Genomic DNA, 27,683 nt, shown 5'->3' with positions numbered 1-27,683 from the left:
GCTCATTAGCTAAATATATATGTCATAAAATTAACCGTTAAACGTTGGTTTTAAATAGTTTTATCGGACCGAAACTGCCAAAGAAATGAATTGGATCGGGGGTTCCAGGTAAGAGTCGAATAAATATTTTTCTCAGCTGTGCAGTCCTGAAATGTACATGTTAGCTCGTGAAATGTACATGTTAGCTAGCAAAAATGGCTGCTCTCTTTTAGGAATCGGTTGATGATGAAGAATGATGCAAAAAAGCAAAAGGTAAGACATGTATTTTAAATTAATTGATGGTTTTTACTAATTGCTCATAAATCAGCCGCTCTTTGGTGTAATTTATTATTTTCCTTTTATGTCAAAGGAGTTTTTTGCGAAGAAAAAGCTGCAGCAAAAACTACAGAAGCTGGGAGTAGCTCCTCCTGCTAGCTCTGCAGGAGACATCAGCAATGGGAGCACAGACCTTCTTACCTTGTTTGTTGTCAACCAGATAGCTTCCACAAAAACTAATCAAGGTAAAGTTACAATCAAACAGCCATGAAAAAAATGGAAATCATGTTAAATATTAGAGTATGTATCAGGAAATTCCCTCATGATGCTTTTTGTCTCTGGAAATTAGTTTATTGCTTTTAAATAAGCAAAAATAACAAGTTTTACATAGTAAATGTAGAATATCTTAGTGCATTTTATTGAAATCAAGAGGAGCTTTAACCCAGCCCAGGACCTTCTATTTTGTTTTTATCTTTGTAATGTTTACAGTCAATTAGGACTGAATCAATTAAATGGATTAATTGATTATTGAAATAATCATCAACTAATTTAGTAATAGATTAATCGTTAACTGGAGTTTAGATACTCTAAAATGTACCTTTAGCTGACAAATCAACTAATCCTTGAGCAAAAATTGTACCAAAATTGTTAAAAACAATATGTAAACATTTTGGATCTAAGATAAAAATCTTTTTTTTCTGTCAATATGCTCTATCTAGAACTCCTCATGTGGAATCGTTTTAGTTTCACCTGGTTTAATTTTTTGAAAAGTCTTCTTTAAGGAACCTTTTGCTGTCTGATTATTAATCTGTTAATTCAAAAAATAATCAACAGATTAATCAATTTGCAAAATAACCATTAGTTGCAACCCTACAGTCATATTACATCAGCCAGGGCAGGATAGCTTTTCCAAACCACTATTATATGGAGCATAGTGCTTTAAGGCTTTACAAATGCTTTAATTAGTTTTATGCCAATCGTGTCCTGAAAAAAATGCTTTAATCTTAATAAATTAATGTCAGCCTGCATGTTTCAGTTTTTTTTTAAGTGTAAAATTAGAAGAAGAAAAAAATAGTGAACATGATGGGCCTGTCTGTAATGGTCTAAGAGAAAAAAGCCTTTTTCAATTTAAAACATTTAATCTAAGTAGTATTTAATGAAATACAAAGTGGTTTTCCATTGTTTCCCCCAGAACCTCCAAAAGTAGCCACATTTGGCAAGTCTAAAGGATCCAGGCATAAGATTGTTCTTCCAATGAGCCCTTGTTCTCCATCCCGTCTCAACTTTGTGGAGGGAGCAGCTCAGAGCAGGTGAAGCTGGTGAAATCCACACCACAGGGCAGGAACATCGAAGCCTTTTGATTATTTGCACAAAGCAAACTGTTTGACTTCTTGTCTGTTTTAAACTAGTGTTAAAGAGATCAGGGAACAAACGAGTCCACAGAGGATCAAACATAGACAGGTCAGTTACTGCTTTCGTAAAGTTTAATACATTATTTTATTTTTTTAACAAAGTAATAAGCTTCTTTCTCAAACAATCACAAGTTATCACCAGTATTGGAGTCAGTATTTTCAGAGAACTGTGCATCTGAGTACCTGCCATCCATAAATGACCCACCACTGTCCATCTCCCCTTCAGGCCACGGTTTGACCAAACAAACAGTCATGAAGCAATTTTCTGTGTACATTTAGACAGTAAATGAACGCATTTGGCGTAATGACTGATGAAAAGCTGGTTCTTCCAGGATTTTTCCTGCAAAAACAGGCCCAGACACAGCCTCTTCCTCACTATTCACCTCCACAGTGGGACACATCAACTTTGCCACAAGCTGAGGTAAGCAAAAAAGAAGAATAGAGCACTGATTGTTCATAACACTGTAGCATTGCTTTTTTTGTTTTGTTATATTTGTCATACTGCACAGGCATGTGAAAATTTTTGCTTAAAAGTTCTTTAGGAATCCTGAAAATGTCTTTAGTTAGTTTAGTTATTAATGATGGAACCTGTGCTGATAAAACAAAGCCTGTCAATCTTAGTTTAAATGAGTGTTTAAGTGGGTTTGCTGCTGTTGTAGTTTCAGCCCTTCTCCCAGCCCAGAAGTATGACGGATCCCATATCCTGGTCTGTCCGATCCAACCCTCCCCCTTTCCAGTTGGGAACCCCCACATCCCAATTCCTATTTGGAAGCCCAAAACCAGAGTGAGGAAGGAAAACACAATTCAGGAGATTTTATTTAATTATTTTTTTTTTTTTTTGAATTAAGATCATTTCTATGTATTTTTTTATTTTACAGTAAAACTGAAGCAGGAAGTTATGGTGAACATTCGGGTCCCTTTATTCTGAATCAGCGGAAGCCTGAACAGCCCACGCTGGAATTTCCAAGAAGCCATTCTGAACCCCTCCATCTGTTTGAAGAGGAAGACTTCCCAATGTTTAATGAGGATAAGCATGGGAGAGAAAGTTAAAAAACTCCTAAAACCTTACCAAAAACACTGTGATCTCTTTACTTTGCTTAATTTTTGATGTGTTATCTCAGGTGCTCCCTTTGGGGATGCAGGAATGCAATATCTCAGAGAGGAATCATCAGTGAGACCTCCATCCCCTCAGTAGGAGTCTATAATTTAATGTATTTATTGAGTTTTTCTTTGTGTCATTTTTATTTTTTTTCCCTTTTTTTTTTTCTGTCAGAACTGTGCCCAATCCTCAGGCCTCTGGAATGGAGGTAAGACCTCTAATCTTAACAGTTTGTCTCCACCTAGTGTTGGAATCTGTGCCTGCAACTGTTCTATTAAACCAGCAGAGGATAAAATGTCCAAAGTGACATTTTTACACAGCTTTTTTGTTGCTGTTATTTTCTTCAAATTGGAGCATTTGACGGGTTTACTGTTTTAGATATTTCTCTGTTTCTTTCTCAGCTTTTCCACTGCAGTGACACACATTCCTGTAAGTTTTGTGAACATCAAGTAGGGAGCTCAGTCATTGTGTGTATATGTTGGAAGTGAAAAAGCTCCCTGAACTGAATAGCCGTGTGTTTAAAACCCACAGCATGTCTGGGAGAGAATGCTGGGCTTTTGGAAAGCTTTGAATATTCGCCAAGTTGCTCATGCAGAGGAGGTTACCCCAGTTCAGACTCCAATGATGTAAGTTCATTTGCATTTGTAAACCTTCGCCAATTTCCTGAATTACTATCAGTGTGGATGTCCCTCTTTTTTCACTCTCATAGTATTCATAGCTTGAACTGGAATGTGCTAATTCCTAAAAGGATTGCTTCTATCCCTTAGTTTGGATGAAAATCTTTTATATAGTCATGGATTGTGTTAAACCTGGATAGTTGGTGAAAATAGTGAAAAGAGGCTCTACTCTCACCTCATACATATTGGGTTAAAGAGGTTTTACACAAATCAATGAAATTCTCCTCTAAAGACTTTGAATTATTTGGAGCCTCTTGTGATTCATCATCAAGTCTCTAGACCTTTAACTATGTGATGTAGGTTAATGGGCTCATTCTGTGTGTTTTTGTCTTGTTAAGGACTATTGCAAGTCTTTTTGCCTACAAGATTGTTATGCGCGGTTTGCTTAAAATCACAGGTAGGATCAGGGCATTGGCAGACAAAAGGCCAGAACACACCAGTTCTGGCCTCAGAACACACTGACTCCATAAAGAGAGGCTATGGCTAGGCAGGGTGAGAAGATCTGTACAGATATGTTTTTTTTTTTTTCTGTCTCTGTGCTATACACAAATGAAAATTTTTTCCCACATTTGACGTGGACAGATTATGAAAAGTCATAAAATAAATTCAAAAACAGCGGTGCATTTTATAAAGCAAGGTGAGTCTGTGCAGCATCTCAAACCAGAACAGGTACAAAATTTTCATGTATTAAAAATATAATGAGATCTAAGACTAAAGAAAAGAAAACAGTAATAAACACTGTGGGGCATTTTATATGCAGACTGAGGCAAAGAGAGGTGATTCTCAGAGAGAAATCAGGGAAGTTTTTCTTCTTCTCTTTCAAGAGGTGAGAGAGATACACCGCGCTTACCTGCATTATCTAACCCTCTTTATATAGTTTTTTGTGAGGATTAAAGAGGATCACTATCCATTTTTAGTCCTCCTTAACTCCTATCATAGATAAAGTATCTCTTAAAAATGTTTCATTGATTGTTTTTGCATGAGCCTGTCCTGCTTGCTGTGTCTGCTCTGTGCCACTCCAAAACTGACTCGTTCTCCGTCTGATTAACAGATTTTATTTTGTATTTTCCCCCAAAGTTGATGTGTTTTACTCTGTAACTGCGTCGCTCTTCCTGTCAGACCCATTAAATTACTGCTGAAGTGTTCTTTTAGTCTGACGAAAATAGACTTGGGGTCCATCTCAGTCGGACTTACGCAGCCCCCCCTTTGCGTAAAATCCGGTTGGGTGGGATCATCCTAATTGACTTTTTTAATGAGCGCTAAATGCTACGACCTCTTCCAATTTGCTTTCAGATCGGAGGCAAAAATGGATTCGGTGTGTTCTGGCCTAAACACTTTTAAAGGGTTTCCACGGGTCATTAAAAATTATTAAAAGTCATTAAATTATTATTTTTTAAATGAAGGCCTTAATTGGCATTAAAATTAATTAAATATGCTTATAGTGGCATTTAAAATGCTTTATAAAAAAGTTAGTTTATAAAACAATTTCATCAGATATATTATATCAGACATAACTGGTTCTGCGTGTTTGCGTGGAACTGAACTGCTAAAAGACTCACAGCGTTAAATAAAATTCCAGGACCTCCTAACGGATTGTTGAACAAACTTGTTTATTTTACATTAGTAACAGCCTATTATTAACACTGTTCTTTACTCCTATGTTATTTAGGATGAACCCTACTGCGAGTCATGTCCCCAAGAACCTGCTTTTTATTCGGATGAAGCCTGCTGTTCTGATGGTCGTAAATCAGCCTCACAGAGAATTACAGTCCTCTCCCCGCAGCAGCAGCCTCTCACCCCACTAATGAGATCCAAAACGAATGTCAGAGGAACCCCAAACATGATGCTGAATGAGGCCATCACAGATACAGCCTCTGGAGGCCAGCAGACAGGGACCTTCAATGCTCCGTTTTCATCTCCTCGCCCTATAGCTGAAACTCAGAGCTCAGAAATATGTAGATGTAAGAAAATGTGCAGCGAGAGTCAAGACGTAGGGACTCAGACAGCCTACACCAGCACAGCTGATACTCGGGATGCTTCAACCCAGTGCAGCTTTGTTGAAAACACAAAGACCAGAGCCTCTGGCTTCCCTTTGCTTCGACCAGCTGTGGATGCGTCTCAACAGTTCCCAGCAAATGAGAGGGAGTCCGAAGTGGGGCCACAGACACTCAGAGCTTCATCAAAAGGGCCAGGAAGTAAAGATGGAGTGGCTCTTTTGAGCTGGAAGAAACCAAAGAATGCCTCAGGAGGCGTGGCTTTCAACAATGTCACTGCAGAAAAGAGACTCATCAAACCTGTACTTGGTATTTGGAGCCTAAAAGGTATTACTCAGAGTTGGAACCATATATTTACATACATCCTGAAGTTTTTTATCTCACTTCTTGCCATTAGATCCTAAATGTTTCCTGCATATGTATGTAGAAATAGTACCAAACAAGTAATAAAAATGTGAGAATCTTTTATCAGCTTTGTGCATTTGATATTAAAGTCCTGCTACTTCGTTAAAAGCTGTACTGCCCTCATGTTTCGCACATAGGAGAGGAAAACGGGGGAATGAGAGAGCGGACTGGGCCAGATGAAAACAACCCTTTGGTAAGAGAGGTGTTCGACGGGGGAAGAGAGGAGGTCACATCTGCCGGCAGAGGTCACACACTCTCAGAGGAGGAGGAGACGCTTCGAGAAATAGCCGACGTTTTACTCCTAATGAAGCAGAGGAGGAATGATCAGGAGTGATGGAAGGAAAGGAGGCAGATATAGGAAACCAGACATGAAGTATTCATTGTTCTAGCTGAAAGAAGCATAATTTAATTAACTGTATCAAGTATATGTTATATAATAAAACAAAAAGCTTTCACTTGGACTGTCGAGTTTATTTCGGTCTTCATTTACATCCAACTGCATGGAGATTTTCATCCTTATATAATATAAACTCTAGCAAAACATTTACATCTTGAACAATAATCAAATATACAGAGATTTATTTATTTTTTTTTATCTGGGTGCTTATTACCCAATAAGATAGAACCATGTAACTAGATCACATAAGAAAAAAAAAAAAAAAAAGCAACCAATTTTACCAGAAGTACACATTACATGGCTTCTGCCACAGAAAGGTGTTAAAACATCTGGATGTAGAGGGCTTAACATCACTGTATCCTATATGGACATCATATTTGAGGTACACAATGAGTTTAATATCGTATCAACACATCCTCTGTGGTGCAATATATGTACAAAATTAGTTTGTGTGGTTTCAATACAGCTTAGGGAGGTTTTTAGCCTACTACTACACATCACAGGCGCTCTACATGTCAAATATCTTTAAAGATGCCATGTATACAGTGCCTTTGAAAAGTATTCATTCTCCTTGATCCTTTTTTATTTTATTTTTAAAGCGAAACCTGAATGTATTTTAGGGCTGCTACTAACGATTAGTTTGCAACTCAATTAATTTGTCGATTATTTTTTTGGATTGATTAAGAATAGGATAGCCAAAGGTTCCTTAAAGAAGGTTTTTTACGAAATTAAACCAGGTGAAACTAAAACTTTTTCACTGAAGGTGTTCTCGTTAGATTAAAATTTTTTTTTCATCTTAAATGCAAAATGTTTAGGTATAATTACTGCACTAAATGAGTTGCTCTGTCTGCTAATGGCCTGTTTTAGAGTCTATATTCCAGTTACCGATTAAGTGATTATTAAATAAGTTGATGATTTTTTCAATTAGTAATTAATAAGGATTAATTAATTGTTTCAACTCTAAAGTACTGTATTTTATTAGGTCATTAAGGTAGACTGGTATAAAAAAAGAAGTCCATAGCTTGAAAATAAAGGAATAATCTAGAGCACAAAGCAAGCATGTTGATCTGATTTGAAGTGAATAGTCAAAGTCATAGACAGATAACACTGAGCCTTCACATAATACATGGTGATGGCACCATTATGCTGTGGTGATGCTTTTCTTTAGGCTACTTTTCTTTTTGTTCAGTCACATAAGATTCCAATAAAACACATTATCCTTATAATAGGAAAAAATGGACGATGAACACTTCTGATGGCACTTTATACCTTTTTCCAGCAGTGTGACTAGAGGTGGCACCTTTCTCTTCACATAAAGCAAAAACTGTGAGGTTTAGTGATTGGCTGCAGGAAACTCCCCTCTTTTCACTGACATCTGTCCTTAAATCACTTTTTTGGTTAAATGTTTTACCACATGAGGGCGCTACTCTCCTGCTTTTTAACATTGTTTGAAATATTACCTTCTCTTGTATAAATCCCCCCTGGTTTTTATATGCATACTGGTGTCAGTTTGATAAATAAATCCTGAATTTATAGTGACAATTAATTCAGCATGGGAGTTCATGGTCATCTTTATTAAAACAGATATATTTTAATAGAGACGTGAATTATGCTGGATCTGCCTTCGGGAACCCGTCTTTTCGGCATATTTACTTTATTGATGAGTTATTGTTACACAGTTTTATTCTTATTCATTTTTACTTCCATGGTTTTTGCTACAAAGGGACCTCTTCCTGAAGTTGAGAGCAAAGCAGTAACTACACACCGGTTGATACAAAACATTGCCAAAAATACATTAAAGCAGACTGAAACAAAATGTTCTTCTAGTTTGTACGTAAGGCTATGAAGGAAGACAAAAAGATAACAAATTTGAACGTAAAAAGCCATTTAAACATGCAACGAATGCAACAAAAAAATAGGCATTAGGCACATTACACAGGCACTAATATTACCATGTACATTATAGTACTTTTTACTTGACCGCTTCATCAGAACATAATAGATTTATAGCGTGTCCAGTAAGCAGATCCTCTGAGGAGTGGTTAGTGGGACTCGTCTTGGGGGGGGGGGGGGGGGGGGGGGGGGTTGTTGGCACATCTTGTGGCAGTAGGATCAACATTAGAAAACTTCCTTAACATAACATTCCTGTGCTTCCAAAGGGGTCTCAATGCAAGTGTGCTAAGGTGTAACATTGTGCATGTCTGTTCATTGCTTTTCGTAAAACGTTTGAGACCATCAACAAACTGGAGACTACCATCTAGGGGAGCTAAAATTACTGCATTATGCTACAAGCTGAAACAACACTAATCGGAACCGTATCTCATACTGAAAGGTATAACGGCACTATGGAGATACAACAAGTCACGACGACAGCTGTCAGGTCAGCTAAGGTGATGCGGTTTCCAAGCGACACATGTATTGTACCTTTTAGGAACAAAGTTGTACCAGATTATTTTGCATTGAGTGTTAGGGGAAACAGTCTCGCCTCCTGATCGAGGTCTGTCTTAACCTCATGGTGAGGGTAACCAGTGGCACCGATCACAAAATGAGATGGATATTATAGACCGGATCGCTCTGCAGGTTTTTCGGAGCAGGTTTCAGCAACGGATAAGCTCTTCTTAGTCCACGTCCGACGCGTCGTTGTCCGACAGATGGTAATTGGAACCTTTGACGCGGATATACTCGACCTGCCGGCCCTCGTCCGAGTCAGAGGCGCCGCATGAGCAGAGCTGGTTTTCAAACAGCGCCTCGATCTCCTCCAGGCGCCGGCCTTTGGTTTCTGGCAGGCAGCCGTAGATGAAGATGAAGCCCAGCAGCGCCATGCTGGAGTACAGAAAGAAAGCTCCTGGGGGAAACAGAAGAATGCTTGATCAGGAGTGGCTATGCAATATGATGAGGAATCTTAATACTGCAACGTTTTAGACTTTTAGGGGGATTTCTACTAGAAAACCGTCTAGAAAGGAATGCCTAGAATTTGGTTTAAGCATGTTCCAGGTTTAGAAAAGAGGTAGCCTAATGCTACGTTCACACCTAATGCTATATTCTGACCGCATGCTGCTGAAGCAGCAGTAACAGCTGTTTTACATGCAAGATCAATGGATGACATGCATCAAGGCGCATCAAAAGGTCTTACAGCGGGTGTAGAGCAGCAACAGCAGTGTATCTTGAGGCATGTGAGAAGCTGAAGCAGCACCTCATGACGCGCATCCCAAGCAGCAGGTGCTGGAGTTGGAAAATTTTAACTTTTGCTGCTAAACGTTCTACATCAACCAATCAGAGAAGCTGATCTGGGAGCTGTCAGGGAGACAGACACAGCACTGCTGATTCATATCGCTATGTTCACTCCACTTATTAATGCATAACTACCTTAAAATGTTGAAACCTGTCGGCAAAATATGTTCGATTTTATTATTCTGGTTCCTATAGTTTGGATTACGTACATGACAAATGCCTTCCAGCCGCCGCCAACAGTAGCAGAAAAACCTCCAAGAGGCAAACGGGCCAGAGGCTGTTGTTGAAGGGGATTTCCAGTGACAGAGCACTGATAGTGTACAGGGGTTTCATTCTGGTCCGACGGAGAAATAATATTTGAAGGCACAATCATAATAATGATGAACTGACTGCTCAGATGAAGTTTTCAGGTGGACTTTCCCACTTAAAAACATATTAAAACTACTTATAACAGCAAATATAACAAAGCCACTCTTTGCCATTGAACAGCAGACGCATCTGGACACATTTTACTTGACTTGTACTTGAGGCGCGTCTGACCTTAATGTGTACAAGCATCAAAAATGAAGCAGCAGAAGCCTTTTTGCTGCTTCAGGTGCTTGCGGTCTGAGTGTAGCATAATGTGATTAAAGCAGCTGGTTAACATGCAAAGTCTATCGGTGGCGCGCATCAAGAAGCATCAAAAGGTCCTGCAGTGTGTCTCGAGCAGCAGGAGCAGCGCATATTGATGCATCGAAGAAGCTGAAGCAGCGCCTCATGACCTTCTGAGCTTCACAAGCAGCAGATGCTGGAGTTTGAAAAATTGAACTTATGCTGCTCGACGCTGCAGATCAGCCAATCAGACATTTAACTATTAAGTAATTAAATTAATGACAATTAATTGCAATTAATTGAATTCCTCCTTTAAAAAAATGTCAATTTATTTCTTTTAAATGTAGAAAAGTAGGGAATTCTGTCATGGAAAAATGTGCGGGAACCCTGGGAAAAGAATCAGCCTTTGTGACAGCAAATCCAAACAGCAGCTATTACAGGATGCTAATTGCCTACACACTTCAGCAGAAGATTAAAGCACAAGCTGTTGAATAGAAATGTTTTACCAGGCTGAAATATTGCTTTCCGCCTGCCAGTGGGGATATGATGAAGGATGTGTGGCGTAACGAGGTTCTGTCAGCGTTCCACAGAGCACAAAACGCATCGGATCAGAAGAAATAAAGCATAAAGTGCAAGAGTTTTATTTAGATATCCTGGATCCTATGATTCCCATTTCCATTTTTGCTGCAACCAGGGATAATTTTTGGTTAAATACCACCTCAATGTCAACATAATGTATTTTTCTTTAAAAAAAACAAAAAACAGATTAATGGGTTAACAACAGGTCAAATCGATGATTGGCTAAGGAAGTCTCAATCAACACCTCGGATTGATTGATTTCTAGCTTCTCTAAAGGGCAGCCCCTGCCTGTCTGAGGAGATCCCCACTGAAACAAAAGACACCCCTGCAAGTTATCTATTAATCCTCCTTATTATTTCCAGAAAAGACAGTTCATGCTATGTTATTACATATATTTGAAATAAAAAAAATGCTGACCATAGTAAGTTAGGTACTGAGCCAGATGGAGGAAGGTGACAGAAACCAAGATGTTGAAGGTCCAGTTAACTCCTGCAGCACAGGCGTTCCCTGTGCTCCTCGCCCACAGCGGGTAGATCTCTGAGTTAATGGTCCATGGCATCGGTCCCATACCTGGTAAATAGAAATTACTTTAATTGGTGCACTTTATTCTATATAGAGAAATGATCTTAGAATGAACACGTGCAGATGAAAACTGATCAACCATTTAAAACCAGCGAATATAAACACCAATTAAACTGCAGTCTTGATCTATTAAATCTTTATGCAATTATCACATTGCTTTTTGATTATTTTATTTTAATGGTTGATTTCATTTAAGTTCAAAGTGTTTGATTCTTACAAATATCGTGTTAGCAACCATTATTGGGAAGTTATTCACCTGCAGCAGCAGCAGCGGATTGAATTTTCTAAAGCCAAACTAAAGCCTGAAGCAAGATTAAATTAAAGTGCATTCAATCTCCATTAATAGCTAAAAACCTTGAATCTCTTTAGTCTCAGTTCAAATAAACACAACTTAATGTAAAAAGGAGACAAAACTGAGTTTCCTGTATTCTAAAGAGGTAAAAACTTAACATAAAACATTTGAAGGGTTTGTAATTGGATGACTAATGTAGTTTCTGCATTTGTTTAACCTTTTTGTGATATAGGGATTAACTCTCTGAACTGATGTTTTCTGCTTTATAGATTTAATCTCTTTGCTGTTTTGTCACATTTAAATCTTTATCAGAGCAGCAAAATGCTTGAAATAAGGCAAAAATAAACTAAGTAAATAATAAATCAGCTTTACTGAACTTAAATGATCTCACATTGGAGAAATGTACCTCTGCATTTAACCCATCTGCTTGGGGAGCAGGGGGGTGCCACTGTGCAGCGCCCAGGGAGCAGTGTGGGGTTAAGGATCTTGCTCAGGGAACCATAGTGCAGGCTGTGGGGATCGAATCGGGTACTTGCAACCTTCTCAGTGCACAGCATTGCTCTAACCCACTAGAGAAACACTCCCTTAAACGCTTAATGCATTTTGAAATGAATTTCTTTGCCAACTTTTGCAGCAACGACTAACATTGAGTGAAAGCATTAACTGGTAATAATTGGTCTTTAGAGGAATTTTAACCTACTGACACCTGTTAAAATTCAGCCATGGATGAAAGACCTGGTAAGGGTTGAGATGCAACATGTTTAGATCTCAGTCCAGTCAAAGTTTTAAAAATCTCATTCCAAAGCATTGGCTACACATAGAGTCCATGGATTAGAGGATTCTAGATGAGAAATCTCCCGCAAATTCTTCTGGCTTCCAACATTTCTAATAGGTCCAACACAAAAAACAACATTTCTTTCTCTTACCCGGAGCAAAAGCAGCCAAGTAGAGCACCAGCCCCAACAAAACCAGCCAAGAATATGAGGTGGGGCAGTAGTTATAGGCCCAGTAAGTCTGATCTCTCATGAGGGTAGAATTTGAACATCTGAAAGAAGGAGACACATTCCTTTGGCTGAAGTTCAGCTGGATACAGGATGTGATTGGAACCGACCCAGTAAGTCCCACAAGCGTGCCGGTGCTTTACTCTGCATCCTGTGACTCACCTGCCCCATGCTGCGTGCTCGGTGGACTCCTTATTGACCGACACACAGGAGGAGGCGATGAGTGTTGAGCCGTTCTCCCGGTAACAGAAGCCACAGCGAGGGTCCAGCATACATGGCTCGCACATCCTGCAAACCAAATAGTGGGATTTAAACACATTAGCCCCTCAGTAAAACAAATGTGAAGAAAAGGAGAAAAAATAAATAAATGTTTTTGCATGATAATGGGTTACTTTATTAAAGCTGACTAATTTTTGTAATTTGAATGGAGGCTTGCAACATTTAGATGTTATTCTAGGATCTTCTGTGACCTCATGGCTATATTCTGGACGCACTCTTGGAGTACTTTAGGTAGTCCAACTATCCCTGGGAAGGTTTATCTCTGCTTTTCTGCTTGCTGATAAGTTAATCCCAAACCAATAAATGGAAAAGCTATTGTCTTTTGTTAATTTCTTAAAATCTTAGCCCAATGTGTCACGTTTAAATACCTTTTAACCTACTTCGTGTTGTCGGAGAGGTTCTATTTAAAGGATTTCTTGATTTTACAGCTGATATTTAGTTGTATAGTGAAATTAAACTTGGCTTTAAGAAATAATTGGCAATTAAAGATAATTACAGTCAGGTTATTTGATATCTGATACTTCACTTTTTTTGCAGATATGAAACATTGAATTACATCAATAATGCAAAAATAGACATTTTGAACAGGGTAAAAACTTTTTTGCACCACTGTAGTGATAAACGAGATGAATTCAGATGCTCCGTCCATAACAGAAAAAAATCAGGCTGTGGTGGTACTAATACTGCGGTGGTTGCTGAGAGCATGTGTGGGAACACAACAAAGCCATTTGAGAGTGGTAAAAGCACTCATCTCTTCAAATTACTTTGGTGTTTTTGTATGTGTGTGTGTGTGTTTGAGTCGGGGTGGTGGAATTACAGGGAGTTGGTCCCGGTCAGTGAGTCCATTAGGCTTTGTTTTTCATCAGAATGAGTGTTTTTACCCTGGAGTTTTGTCTTGTGTCGATGTAAGTGAGAGTAAATTAGAAGAAAGAGGCATCTGATCTCTGTCTCGCATGAAGAGATACTGAAGCTACCAGTCTGTTTCTATGTATACGTGTGTGCGTTTTGGAAAAGAAAAATAAATCCCATGTTGACCACAGTGACATAAGCAGTAATAATAAAAAAGTGATTAGTAGCTTTTATTGACTTCTTTCGAGGTCTAGAGGTGTTTGGGTTAAGCAGCGTTTCTTATTAATTTATTTTATATGTGTTGTCCTTCCCACCACTGCTTTTTGTTCGATTTACATATTTTCCATGATTTTCTTGTATATCTGTTCATGCTCAGGTTAATTAGTTGACCTACTTTAGCTACTCCGCCATCTTTCTCAAACAGCTGCTTCTCATTTCAGTTCATTGACTCCTCTGGTTTGCTTTCCATCTATCCTACCCAGCTGCTTAGTTTATCTTTTATTTTGAAAATAAAACATTCAGTCTGTTCATTTCAAATTTCCTTCGTCATTCATGCCATGCTATAAGAACCACACATTAAGACAGACTTGAAGTAATATCTTCTCATGTATTGCTTTATTTGTTATATTTTTTAAGTAATAATGGAGTAGAAGACTAAAAATTTTTTTTTTTTTAAGCTAGTAAATGATATTAATGTTTCTGAATTATTGGTTTAACTTGTTAGACAATATGACTAATGAGGATTTGGGGATTTTGTGGTATGCACTGCCCCTTAAAGTAAACTCACCACATCTCTGTAAAATTAAGTTTTAGGCTTTAACCCAACTCAGAAAATTTCATTTTTTAGTTCTCAGCAGGTCCTTGGAAAATTTGCTGTTTTAGATGCACCAATTCAACATTATAAACAGTAAAAAAAAAAAAAAAAACTAAACAAGGATTGGGTATTGATGAAAATAGGCCTGATCCATAGGTTTAAGTCTGTTTCAATCATAAATTTAAATTTAGTTAAAAATCCTTGGAAAAGATGGAAAGTTTAGCTCTTTTTAGCCATCTGTCTTCAATTTAATAAATCCAGTTAATCTGAACCCTATCATATTTCCCCCCCGACCTAATCTGCCCTATATGTAAAGATCTTGGTTCTGTTGGTTTTCTCTAAGTTTTCAGTTTCAAGTTTATCCAGGTTTTTCCTTGTTTTCTAGCTTTATTGGTATGTTCTGGATTTTTTTAAAGTTTCTTAGGTTTTTCTTTGCTTGTCCTCTGCTGCCCTCTTGTGTTCTCCTTTTTCCCTAGCTCCTTTCCTGTTCTGCTCTGTCACACCTGCTCCCAGTCTGCTCTCTTTGTTTCAGTCTCCGATAAATGCACTCCTTATGCAGTTCCTCAGTGCTGGTTCCTCGTCTTACTTTGTCTCACCCTGGCTCCTTGTGATTGTTTTCTGCTGATGTCTCCATGGTTCTGGTTAGTGTTTAATTTTTATGTTGGATTTTTGGATTTCTGTTTTTGTTTAACATTTTTAAGATGGATTTTTGAATTCCTGTTTTTTCTACCTGTGTTATCCCATAAAATAATCAAAGAACTCCCCCCTGCCTCTCAGCCTCTGCATTTGTGTCCTCACAAAAACCTCCAAACAAATCATGACAATAAAATCTTGATTTATTGTTTAATTACTTCCTCATTGGACCTCATTCTAATCTCAAGTTGAGTTTGTGGATATAAAATATGTAAAGTGATATCATACTTGCTTGTAGAGAGGAGTTCATGAAAGCCACTTAAAAAATTACAAGTAATGATGATAGCACTTAAGTAAACAGAGTCGTATAGCATCTCTACAGACGTGCAGCTTTAAATCAACAGAGGAAGAGTCTCCTGTATGTCCCATGACGGCATTTTAGATTTCAAGCTTGTTTTAACATCTTGTTGTCTTTTCCTGGGGTAAACATGCTCAGATTTATAGACCTTGCCATATTAGCAGGTATTTGGAATTTCCTCCACCTGTAGACGCCTTTCTGCAAAGTCGAAAGGCTGGTTTTAAATTCTTTCAACACCTTCTTTAAACCAGACTCATAAAGCTGCATAAATCTTACACAACTCTTTTATCAAACAGGCATAAGTCCAAACAACCATCTGCTGCAGTGAAGATACTGACTTCCATTTTTTCTGTACAACCATAATATAGTAAAAACCTGTATGAGATGAAAAGTGTAAAACATCTAGAATGCCAAATATTGGCTTGATAGTAAATACAATGATTGAATGAAGGTTATGTAAGGCATTAAAAGTCTGATTCACATGTGAAGAAATAACACATTTAAGTCTAAAATTAGCTGAATGTCAAATATATATATTACTTTTGAATAACCAGTTTAAACCTGCTTAAGCGGATGTTAGAGGTACATAAAATGTTTTAATATTAGCATCTGTAAAGAATAAAAACATATTATACATAAATTATATATAGTATGATTCCATCAGCTTTTCAAAGTCTTTTTCATTACCGTAATTAGTTTAATGGATTCTTAATGAGTTCAATGCAAAAAACAGGATATTCAATTTGCCTCTTCAATTTATGATCAAGTCTCAGTCATTTCGTGAAACATCAGAAAATTCTGATGTTTGGATAAAACAGATGATAATAAATGGTTATGGCTGCCAATAAAAAAGAGAAAATGTATGTTTACTCACTGATACTTGGAGCAGGTGGAGTTAGCCATCATAGGGTCCAGAGGGTGAACCGTAACTGGAGGGCTGTGTTGAGCAGACATCAGAAAACCTACAGCCAGCAGACTCAAACTCAAACATGTGCCTGTTGGGAATAAGTAAATGAATTAGGCATGAAAATCGGACCCTGGTAGCAGCTGAAAAAAAAAGGAACTTATTGGGGTCTCACCTAGAATGCTGCCTAAAGAGAGCTTCCTACGGCCTACCCTCTCCACGAGCCACACGCCCAGAAGGGTAAACAGGAAGTTAGTAAGTGTGGTCAGCCCCGCTAGCCAGATTGCCAGTCTGTCGTCACGGACTCCAGACATTTGCAGGATAGTGGCACTGTAGTACCTGAGGAAATTATAAACAGACTGAATCAATTCACTGATCTTTTTTTTTTTTAGATTCTGTCTTTACGCAGCTACAAAACAAAACTATAAGGATTTTAAATAACAAAACCACACGATGTACCTCATAAATTTAAAAAGGAAAGGATACATTGTTTTAAAAGTCATTCACCGATAATCTGTGAATGTATTTTTAACTACCTCAAATCAACCTTTTATTGAACCATGTTTTGATGCAAATAAATGAGCAGGTCCTTATCTAAAACATAAAACATCCCCATAGCATGATGGTACCAACACTATGTTGCACTATGTGTTTAGGGGCCATCTTGCATGCGTTTAAGGCAAAACAGTTACTTTTTAATCAAATGCGAACTTGAAATTCAACGGTTAAACCCGCCCCTACACTGAAGAGGCCAAGTAAATAAGCCGACTGCAACATCTCCACTTAGGAGTGAGCCACTTATGCAGCAATCAGCCTCCTTGCTTCAGTCCCATCCACTTATGTACAGACAGTTACCAGGCAGCTATAAATAGTCTGCCCCCAGTCAATCTCCACGGCTCTTCCTCTCTCATACTGTGTCATAATTATACCAGGGACTCAGGCCCCATGTCGCCCCGTGTAGGCAGATTGCCTCCAATCATCATCAACAGGCCTCTCAAAGCTGCTCAGGTCAACAAAACCCACATCTGTCATTGGCTCTGTTTCATGCTTCTCATCTGCCCTGAGACTCAGACAAAGGGGAAAATCATACGTATACTAAGAAAAAGTTGATGTTGCTGGACATGTGCCTTTTTTTACTTTATGCCTAAAGCTAGAAGCCAGCTAATCTGGCTAATTTAGTGGCTAATTAACATAAGTTTAAGATGAAGGTAGGTACATATATCAATAGGTGAAGCTTTTATATACCTTTTTAAAAATATGCTTTTAGTTAATTTTTCATTCATTTTTTATGTTTTTAGGATTAGATGTAGGACCTTCGGATTGCAGAAACCTTCTGTTTATGTGCGTTATTAGTTTAATGTAACACAGAAGCCCATTTTGTCATATCCGAAAACTGGATGGTGTCACGACAGAGGACAGAAGGACCCAGTATTCAAGGCGAGACAGACATTAGGATCATTCAAAGCATTTATTCAAGACAGAGCAGGCTGTGGATGCGCGGTATCAGTGGCTGGGGCGTCTATAACTGGAAACTCTGTTGGAGAGAAACACAGGTTAGTGACCATAATACTCTGACCGAGGATGGTTATCCATGTGAGTCACAAACTTGGTATAACAGTTCAGTCTATCGCAAGAGAACGAGGTAGGATCGAGCCAGAGGGCTGCCAACGAGATGCGGTGGGCGCCGCCAGAGTGTCCCAGATGCTGTTGTCCCAGAGGGCAAGCATGAGTCGGAACCAGGTCAGGGAAACAGATCAGAACAACAACAGGCTGGTTCAGGGTTCCAGGAGTCCACAGACAGCCCAGGCAATCCATTCAGACGGGAATAGGCAGGCTCAGTGGATGAGAGGCAGATCAGGTCAGGAAATCAGAAACACTATGGAATGCTAAAAAATACTCTCACCAGTGACCAGCGTGAACGAGATAACCAGGTCCTGATAGCTGGATGCAAGTACATTAAATAGAGGCAGAAGCAGGTGGATCAGATGAGCGGTAATGAGCAGCTGGTCACAGTTAGACAGGTTAATGGAATGAACAATTAAAACAGCCATCAGCGCCAAGATCGTGACGGAACCACAAAAAAAAATTAGGAAATCTTGTTAAAGCAAGTTTGATTTGAATTCATATTCAGAAGTCTGTGACAGTTGGAACCAGACATTTAGTGACAAGTCAATGTGTTGTTTGGAGGTTTTGAAGTTTGCATGCTTTGAGCTTGTAGAAAAAGCACCAGATACCTGACATTAGGTAAGGTGGGGGGATCTGTTTTGCTTTGGGGAAGAGCTTAATAACTTGGACAAGATCAATAAAGAGATTTTTAAATTCAAGCACATATTTATGTTTATTGTGTGCTGTCAGCTGTTCTGATATCAATGAGCATTCCTACTTGTTAGGTGAGCAATTTAAAAAGAACCAGTATTGGTTTTCAGCTGGAAAAGCAGCAATCTGTGCATCCTCACTGAAGGACACACATGCAAAAGAATAATCTTCACCATGGGGAAAATGAGGCCTTTTTTTATGCACACGAACTCGCTGTATAAGAAAAGATGGGAATATAATGGAAAGGGACTAAAAAGAGTGAAAGTCGGCAACGCAAGAGGGAAATACTCATTAAAGAAAAAGCCAAACTAAAGTATCTCCTTTATTGTCTGCCTCTCTGTGTCTCTACAGGCAGCTCAGCTTTGTGCTTTTCATCTCCTCAAAAGCCCCTTCTCTCTGTCGTCCTCGCTCCGCTCATTGCTTCTGTTTTGTGCCTCTCTCCTTTCCAAAACACGAATTTTAATTGACAGATTTACATATTCTCATAGCGCTTTACATTTTTAGCCACACAAAACAAAAACAATATGTCTGACGTGTAGGTATGAGAGTTACCTATGGTCCTCTATGGTGAAATAAAAAGGTAGGAAAGGAGTGATCAGATATGCAAACTTTTAACTTATATGCCTACATATGCATTTTTCAGAGAGATGCACGCACAGGAATAGAGAAGTGAGTAGCAGCAGGAGTAAAAGCTCCATTTCTAGGCACAGCAGTCCTTTACAGCCTGCTGTCTTCCATCTCTACCCCAGAATCTCACTGATTACAGCACAAACACACGTACATATACATGCCACTTTACAAAATGTCCTAAGGAACCCTTCGACTAGTCTTTTGACCACTTCACCAACAGCAAATGCTAAAGAAATTCCCCTCCCTTAATATTTTATTATTCTAACAGGTTATCATATCTTTGCATCTTCTCTATTCCTGCATCCTCTGTCAGATATTATATACTCATAACCATGCCTTAGAGCGCTGCTTTTATCTAAGATGGAGCATCAAGTAGGGAAATAAGTTCCAGAAAAAACTTTGATCAAGGGATTAATTTAAAGACTGAAAAATGTTTAAAAGGGAGGAAAAAAGTAGAATTATTTTACAATATTAAAGCTGCTGTCACACTGTGTCCTATTGTGCCTGCTGCTTTCATATATTAAATAAAACCTCTAAAACTCTTAATGCATTAAGTCCTGTTACCTTTAACAGTGCATCCTATTGATCATTCAGTGTTTCACTGTTTCAGGACTAGTGATCTTGCTTTTGCCCCACGATCAACTAACATCCAATAATAGGCAGGGCAAAAAAAAAGTGTAAATTAAGTTTTTATATTAAAGAACTGTGATTAACTGTTTTCATGGGAAAAATTTATTCAACTATCCACTCCAGTTAAATGAATGGAGATCGATTGATTTCATCCAGTCTGCATTTTATATCATCCTTGCAAAGAGAGAACAACACGGCAATTCTGATGAGCCAAACTTTGTCCTTCCCTAATTAACCCTGTAGAAAAGCTGTGGAGAAATCTCTACCCAAAGCAAAAAAAAGACAGTTTGGAGAAAGAGTCAAAATGCTTTGAGGGCTACCTCATATTATGGCCAAACACTCCCTAACCTGATAAACAGACCCCCTTCCTTAGAGATGTTGTGGCCTTGGAGCTCTGAGGCCGAATGAATAAACTCAGCTGTCATAAATCTAGATTTATATATCGGAAGTTTTGGTTTATTAAGGCTCCTTAAATTTAGATGGAAAAATATAGAATAACTGCAGGGGTTTGGGGGCTAAATGAAGCAATAAATTTGTTTTGTTTCTTTTTCTGGTGTTTCCTTTTTTTAGACTTGAGTGACACAAGCCTTCCAGGTTAAAGACATTAGTCCTGACAGTATGCGACACCTCTCAGCCTGAAATACCTACTAGATGTCAACACATGCTGCTGAATGACAGGAGAACCAGCAGTGAGGACATGGATAAAGCAGCAGCCTTAGGTAGCTCTCTCTGTGTGATAACCACAGTTTTTCCCCCCATTTATTCTGTTTCTACCTTATTTGGATCTGTTTGCCTTTTAAGACAAACCAATCTTGCGTTATTGACACACAAAAATAAATGGTTGCGTAAACATTGAGGTGTTCACATGCATTTCAGGATCTTAGTGAAGTGTTTTTGGATTAAACAACAAAAAATTAATTGTATTGTATTGTTTATATGTACATAAATCATCAGGATAAAATATCACATTGCAAAAAAATGCGTGGCATAAACAAGTCGATAGGATCATAGCTAAAGTGTTGAGTCGCCAAGGGCAGAAATGTGACGTTGAAGCAGGATGCATATGTGCACTGAGATCCGCATCCTTGTTCAGAATAACAAAAGAGAGTTTTTTCTTTTTTTTTTAAATCTCGGCTGGGCATTTGTGGAAAGTACTGAGCCCCTAAAGGTATACTGAACAGCAAAACCCCCAAAAAACTTTCTCAGGCGCACCAGTTAGTTTCTCGTGCACACTAGAAAGTATCTTGTGTGCATCAGATACTTTTTTAAATGATCACAGAGTATTTCGGACAACAGTGGTTATTAAAATGCTCATTGACTAATTATGCTATATTTTCATTTTTGGTTACCATACAAAGACATCGCCGCATTGCTTGCAATGCAGGCTTTCCATTGATAGAAGAACTACTGCTGTGATGTAAATATGGTTAAATCTAGCTGTGTTTCTGATATTCTGGAACTTAGTTTAATACATACAGTCTGTTGTTATAGAGCATAATTTTTTTTTTATTTTTGCCAAAAAAAAAAAAAAAAGCTATTCCTTAAGTTTGCACTCCAAGCAGACATATAATTGCCCACATACCCCACCGATATGTTATAAATGGGAGATCCTTGGGGAGACAGGGCACATTGATCACAAGAAGGTATGGGCTGGCCTTGATTTCGGCTTGAAAATCAAAGTTTGAGTCTAGACATTTTTTTTTCCTGTTACAAAGCATTCCAGCATGGGATAAAGGTGGAAGGTGTGAAAAGTAGAACCAGGAGGAGATTCACATACAAAAGGACAGTATTTTTTATTTTATTTTTAATTTTTATCCAATTACTTATTTCTTTGATTATAATTTTTTTTTATCAGTGGGTTTGACTTGGAAATACAGCGAATAAAGATACAGGGATGACCTTTAATAGCCCCTCACTGTTTTTTTGTGTGCCTATTTTACCTGCATGGTGAAAGGCTGAGTCATGGTTGGCATTTTCAAGCACATTTTACACGATTGTCTCCAGAGGATGGGTGAGCTCTTAAAGTGCTGCACCAGCTAGTTCTGGAACACTTGGACTGTAAGCTAGGAATTATGTCACAGAACTATCAGAATAACAAAATCCATCAAAAAACGACTACATCCTTTAGATAGTCAGGATGATTAAAGCAAAAACAATAAAGATTAATAAAAACAGAAAGTTAAGAAGAGAGGGGACTATTTATAATTTCTGTTCTTTTAAAAGTGTAATTGATTTCCACATGGTGGAGATACCTCTTTCAGAGTCCTGCTTAGGTTTTAACTATTGAAGGAGATTCAAATCTAGAAATCAAAGGACACCCCTAATCTTTACTAATAACCCTATGTAGCTAATTTATTCAGCAACACTCAAGCATAATACGAATCTGAAAGATTCATAAATCCAGAGAATCATAATTTAAAACTTTGATCCATAACAGGAAAACACTCGAAGAGCGGTGAACTTTCTAATAAATGTGTCCATTTTAGGCCACAACACCTTTTCCTGTCAGCGGATCACAAACTTCCTGACTCACCGGGAGCATCAACAACAGGTGTGTTTCTACCTACTTCTTTTCAATATATAAATGGTTACTCTTCAGCTGACCTGTTTGTGAAATATATCGAAATATCAACGTCTTTGATAGACCCAGGAAAGTGATATGTTTACAGTAAGTAGATTGGCTGCTTCAGAACCAGGTGGGATTCATAAAACAGTAGAATGGCACAGTAGACCTCTAGAGAATCCCCCTTATACTGCAATGAATGGTCTACACTCACCCCTCCCTAGGGTAGAGAGGAGTAAACTCTGGCTTCAGGCACTTCCAAGGCACATGGTCTCATTATGCACCTAAAGTAAAACTATTACTGAATAGGAGGACAGCATGGAAAAGACAATTGAGATCTAGAAAAACTGATATTGAATTAGTTTTAAAGCAGAATACAACAGGCATAGTGTGGAAGCACTTTGGAAAAGACAGATTGCCATATTTTGTTTAAATAAATGCTGCAATACAACCAGTGGCCAGTTTTAAATAAAAATATAAAACAAATAATTGCATTATGTCAGTGTATGAAATATATAATTTGTTAAAGGTTAATAAAATATATTGAAAACAGAGAAGCAAAATAAAGTGCTAAAGTAGAAGTAGAGGAAATTTGCCATTTTATCATATAAACCATTGGTGGTGCAAAGGGACAATGTGAAAAAAAAACAAAGAAAAAAATGCAAAAAAACAGAAAAGGTCATGGTAAATTTCTGCTAGGACCTTTTTCAATTTTCTGTAAAAAAATTTGTAGAAACAGCCTTTTTTACAGAATTTGTTTTTCTAATTGTTTCTCTAATGTAAATTACTTTACAGTGACACTCAGAGGAGTTGTCAAAACTCTCTTACCTAATGATAAATATGGTTAAAAGATCCGTTAAAAAGAAATTACTGAAAAGAATTCCTTCAAATAAATACAGTACTTAATATTATCTGTGAAATTAAGAAATGTTTTTTACAGAATAGTTAAATGTCATTATTTTATTTGTTTTAATTTATCGTCTTATCTAGTTCAACAGTTTAATGCAAATATCTGCTCTTTTCCTTCATGAGATGGACCGGAAGGATAGTTTACAGTTACATTTTTGCATCATTAATTTGACCTTTTACTTGATTTTGCCCGAGTACATTTAAATGTATTTGATTAAATCTAAGTTACTGTCCTTTGTCTAAAGTCATTCTCCTTTTGTTCACCCTTTCCACCTCTGCATAGCACAAAGTACTGTTCAGGGGTGATCTAATGCTGCGACAAGAAAACCATCTGAGGGACACATTTTCCCCAAAAATCTTACAAATATTTGAAACTTTTTGGAATATATTGTTTTGACTAACCAGACATGGGTTTCACTTTTTGAAGCTTCTGTTGCATCTCGTGTAAATAGAATAAAGCATTTTAGTGAACAACCATACCTGCAGTGAAACTACCTATTTGTTAAGTGGGAGTCACTGAGCAGCTTTGCAATTTCAACACCTTGAAGACTTGCTGCAATCTATGAAACCATAAATTTTGCTCTTCTAAAGTAAATAAAATCTATATAATAGTATATATAATAAATATTTTCTATTATTCTAAGCTAAGCCACATCTGGTTTATATTTAAAATCAGACCAGAAAAGCCTTCTAAATGTCAAAAATACTGGTTTGGGAAAGACCTGGTCAAATAATAAACTTAAACATGGCTGAGATGCAGTTGCACAAATACCTGAAAACCATCCAGTGTGACTGAATTAAAGGAATTTCATAAAAAAGAAAAAAATGTCTGATAAAAGAATTTATTTGGTCCTTTAAAAGAGTTAAGAAACAAGAGAAAATAGACCTAAGATGAGCGGTGTATGCAGTTGAGTGCAATGAGGAATGCTCTGATCTTTATATTAGTTAGGGAAACCAAACAACCTCTCCACAGACTCATGACTCAAAACAGGCGAGCTACCTCCTCTGGACAAGACTCAGCTGTCTACCTACACATTAAGGACACTCGTTTGAGGACCAGAATGTTCACATTTTGGACAAAGAAGACAGGTTTATGATAAGAGAGAAAATAACAACCTTAAACAGAGGGGGAGGACTCAGGTTTCAGCTTTCAAAAACCTATAACGCAGCGATAGAGTTGATCAATCCTCATCACCATGCAGGAGACCAAAACATCTCGCCTGGTCAGCCAGGCCAACAATGACCATGACGACTCCCTTTTCAGAGGCATAGACCAGTATCTGGATTTGCGGGCCAACAATGACCTCAATGATTTCCTATTACTAAGGGGTTGACCTGTTTTTTTTGGTTCAATTTGTTTTCTAAGTTGTTTGTGTCACCCTAGCCTGGAACTCAACCCTACTCCAGACTCTAAGTTTTCAAAGTCCAGTGTTTTTTATTTATTTATTTTTTTTGATATGACTATGACTTGAATGCCTGAGAATCTTCACCAGCAAGAGGAAAATATTGTTTTACATCTCTGTAAAGTTGTAGAACTTATTTATAAGATTTATTTTTCTTAAGTAACAGTGAGATTGAGACACTGAGTAAGCAAACAAGACACTGAGTAATGCAGAGCAGAGAAAAAAGGAGTCATTAACGGAGAGAGCAGGAGGTGAGAAAATGATGGAAAGGTGAGAGGAAGAACAAACGGATGGAGAAAATACAAAGGATGAATGTAGGAAGAAATGGACAGCCAGGAGAAAAGGCGAACAGACAAGAGAGAAAGAAAGCCGGAGTCAGAAGCAAGGAGTGTGTGCGTGAAACATAAAGAGACGGAGATTATCTTGGGAAGTGGCCTATTTTTCAGATGAATGCATATGAACACCAAGCTGCATTATGTTAAAGCTTCAATAAAAATCCCTCACCCTAAGTGGATAAATCTGAACGCTCTGATTCTTAACCAGCATCATTTACAGTCTGAAGTTATCTTTCATCAACACATAATAAAATCGTACCTTAGCTTCTTCATGTCTGTCATAAAAGAAGTAAAAAACGGATAGCATTTTTTTCAGATGGACTTTTGGTTCATTCCATAGGGTGGGAATTCATACCGGGCTGGGAAAGCTACAGCCTTGCAGGTGTGAGAGATAATCGCCTTTGGCAGTCCTCGTTGGTCCACCTCCCAAGAGTCCCTCCATCCACCTCTCCCAGCTGAGAAAGGGGACTCTCCCATGAGGCATCATTATTATTTATCAAAGCCACCCTGCTCTGGCTTTTCTAAAGCAGTAACTCGTCAGTGAATACTGTGCCACAGCTCTTTCTAATGGTATAAACACACCAGCTAGTTTGGTCCTGAAATAAAGCAGACTTTACTTTTTTCTCCTGTTCTTGCAGTTTGATTTCATTCTGCAATTTTTTTTTGCAGGAGAAATATATCTTGTAAACAAGCATGCAGCAATTGTTGCTCTCAATGGACAGAAATGATAAAGTCAGGACAGACCAAACATGTAGGTCAAATGCATTTACAAATGTGAAAGTCCTGCATGCTGCCTTCCTGATATTTGTTACCATTATAGCTGCAAAATCAGTGAGTATAAAGACTAGCTTATTTGATGATGGTTTCCCTTCTTCTGATTTAGCAATAGCAATGGTGATATTTACTGCAAGCTAAATGAGATGATGTGCTCTGCTTAACCTGAACTGAACCGTGTTTCCAGGGGCCTTGATTAGGGAAAGAAGGCAGATCAGGTCTGACTGGTGGGTTGGTGCAGAGATAACAGCCTGATCCTGCCGTAAAGAAGATGATGGAGATCATTGTTAACGTCAGAAGGAACTGGCCTAACCACGCTCCACTGCTCATCCGCACCTCAGCTGTGGAGGTGGGCAGCAGCACCAAAATCCTGCACATCACAGACAACCTCACCTGGACTGTAAACACCGCCTCACTGGTCAAAATGACAAAAGAGAGCATGTACTTCCTACGGAGGATGAGGAAAGCCCACCTTGCCTCACCCATCCTCACCATCTTCCACAGAAGCACCATAGAGAGCGTTCTGACCAGCTGTCTCATTGTGTGGTGTGGAGGCTGCAGCGCCCCAGATTGGGAGAAATTGAGATTTTTGTTAAATTATATCTTTGTAGGTTTTGGTCGTTAGATGTACTATATCTAATCAAAGCTTTCAGAAATGTGAGCTACAATCACTATTTCCAAATATCCATCAGAATTGGTCATCTCTAACAGAAATTGATATTTTTTCAAAGTAAAAAAGGAAATTAAAATAGAAATGCTTTAGGGAAATACCAATAAAATAACACAAAATATGCAGAAAACAATTGAACTGAATTGAACTTTAAAGTGTGTAAACTGTTTTTACTACTATATTTCCCTTTAGATAGGGCAAGCTTTTCATTGTTGTTCTTGGGTCACACAGGACTACTATGCTGTGTAGATGATTACACTCTTCATCTTTGTTTTTGATGCCGGCCGGTTGGCCTTCACAGATGGTCACCAGACAAATGTCATGTTGGAAATGTCACGCAAAGCCTGTTTTACATGGTCACTCTGTTGGATGACCTGCAGGGAGCTGGCACTGTGTTAGGAACACAAGAGAACCAAAAAAATGCTTTTGGCACAGCAGATTTTTGTGTTTGCCTGTGTTTGTTTTAGAGTGTTCATAAGCAGCTCGATTGAAAAACATTTCTTGCCATTTCCCCCACTAGATTATCAGCATGGCTTCATTAATGAGACGCATTCAAAAAATGTTTTTGCACTAATCAAACGCAAAGAGAAAGACATGGCACTCACACAACATACCACATATTGTGAGGAGCGATTCATTTGCAGATGAGGTTTTTAAAAGCTGTGTACATATTTTTATACTGGATAAAATCTAATAGCTGAAGCAATAACACAACAGCAACATTTTGACAAAAAATACAGAACTCTGTTTAAGTCCTATCAATTAGTACACCGACATCTCCTTTTGCCTGGGGATAAGAGAAATACTTCTCAGAAACTCCATTAACAAGGCTGGAGGTTAGAAACAGTTTTCTTAAGATATCTGCACCCTTTCCGCACCACAATGAAGCAAAGTAAAGGCAGTTAAACACTCTACGTACCGCATTTCTTTTTTAACAAATATATCGAAATACTTTATCAATCCCAAAGAAAAATGAAATGTTGCACTAACTCATAGGGGTTTGTTTTTTACATGAAGTGGAAGTCGTCGAGAGCTGTAGCCAGGAAGCATCTTCTGTATTGGTCTGTGTTCCCTTCTAATCACTAATACACTGAGTAGAGG

The 27,683-nt window shown here is 38.1% G+C and overlaps 2 protein-coding genes across 3 annotated transcripts in view; one reads left to right on the top strand and one right to left on the bottom strand.

Annotated features, from left to right (window-relative positions):
• The first annotated feature begins 27 nt into the window (after nucleotides 1–27).
• LOC107099087 lies at nucleotides 28–6,297 on the top strand. Of its 2 annotated transcripts, XM_015397071.1 has the most exons (13): nucleotides 29–252; nucleotides 350–500; nucleotides 1,448–1,565; nucleotides 1,665–1,716; nucleotides 2,000–2,088; nucleotides 2,327–2,451; nucleotides 2,546–2,712; nucleotides 2,789–2,858; nucleotides 2,941–2,974; nucleotides 3,168–3,195; nucleotides 3,298–3,392; nucleotides 5,113–5,764; nucleotides 5,980–6,297. In XM_015397071.1, the coding sequence occupies exons 6-13, from the start codon at nucleotides 2,354–2,356 to the stop codon at nucleotides 6,174–6,176; spliced, it is 1,341 nt and encodes a 446-aa protein (XP_015252557.1). In that variant the 5' UTR covers nucleotides 29–252; nucleotides 350–500; nucleotides 1,448–1,565; nucleotides 1,665–1,716; nucleotides 2,000–2,088; nucleotides 2,327–2,353; the 3' UTR covers nucleotides 6,177–6,297. The 2 variants fall into 2 exon arrangements, with proteins under 2 accessions (XP_015252549.1, XP_015252557.1); XM_015397063.1 differs by having other exon boundaries at nucleotides 28–252; nucleotides 1,665–2,088.
• Nucleotides 6,298–8,322: 2,025 nt separating this feature from the next.
• LOC107099078 (proton myo-inositol cotransporter-like) overlaps nucleotides 8,323–27,683 on the bottom strand; it is an 84,936-nt gene continuing 65,575 nt past the window's right edge. The window contains exons 5-10 of the mRNA XM_015397050.1: nucleotides 16,528–16,691; nucleotides 16,323–16,443; nucleotides 12,678–12,803; nucleotides 12,441–12,559; nucleotides 11,058–11,210; nucleotides 8,323–9,084 (exon numbers count right to left, since the gene is read on the bottom strand). Coding sequence (XP_015252536.1) covers nucleotides 8,858–9,084; nucleotides 11,058–11,210; nucleotides 12,441–12,559; nucleotides 12,678–12,803; nucleotides 16,323–16,443; nucleotides 16,528–16,691 — 910 coding nt within the window. The 3' untranslated portion in view covers nucleotides 8,323–8,857. The remainder of the gene's footprint in view (nucleotides 9,085–11,057; nucleotides 11,211–12,440; nucleotides 12,560–12,677; nucleotides 12,804–16,322; nucleotides 16,444–16,527; nucleotides 16,692–27,683) is intronic.

The sequence above is a fragment of the Cyprinodon variegatus genome, unplaced genomic scaffold, assembly GCF_000732505.1.
Source record: "Cyprinodon variegatus isolate N-32 unplaced genomic scaffold, C_variegatus-1.0 Scaffold28, whole genome shotgun sequence".
Classification (NCBI taxonomy): domain Eukaryota; kingdom Metazoa; phylum Chordata; class Actinopteri; order Cyprinodontiformes; family Cyprinodontidae; genus Cyprinodon; species Cyprinodon variegatus.
This window is presented reverse-complemented; position numbering and strand designations above follow the sequence as displayed.

Coding starts and splice junctions, on each gene's coding strand:
- LOC107099087 (XM_015397063.1), top strand. CDS start 1,954: ATGAACGCATTTGGCGTAATGACTGATGAAAAGCTGGTTCTTCCAGGA. Junction 2,452..2,545: donor TTTGGAAGCCCAAAACCAGA/GTGAGGAAGGAA, acceptor TTTATTTTACAG/TAAAACTGAAGCAGGAAGTT. Junction 5,765..5,979: donor TGGTATTTGGAGCCTAAAAG/GTATTACTCAGA, acceptor TTTCGCACATAG/GAGAGGAAAACGGGGGAATG.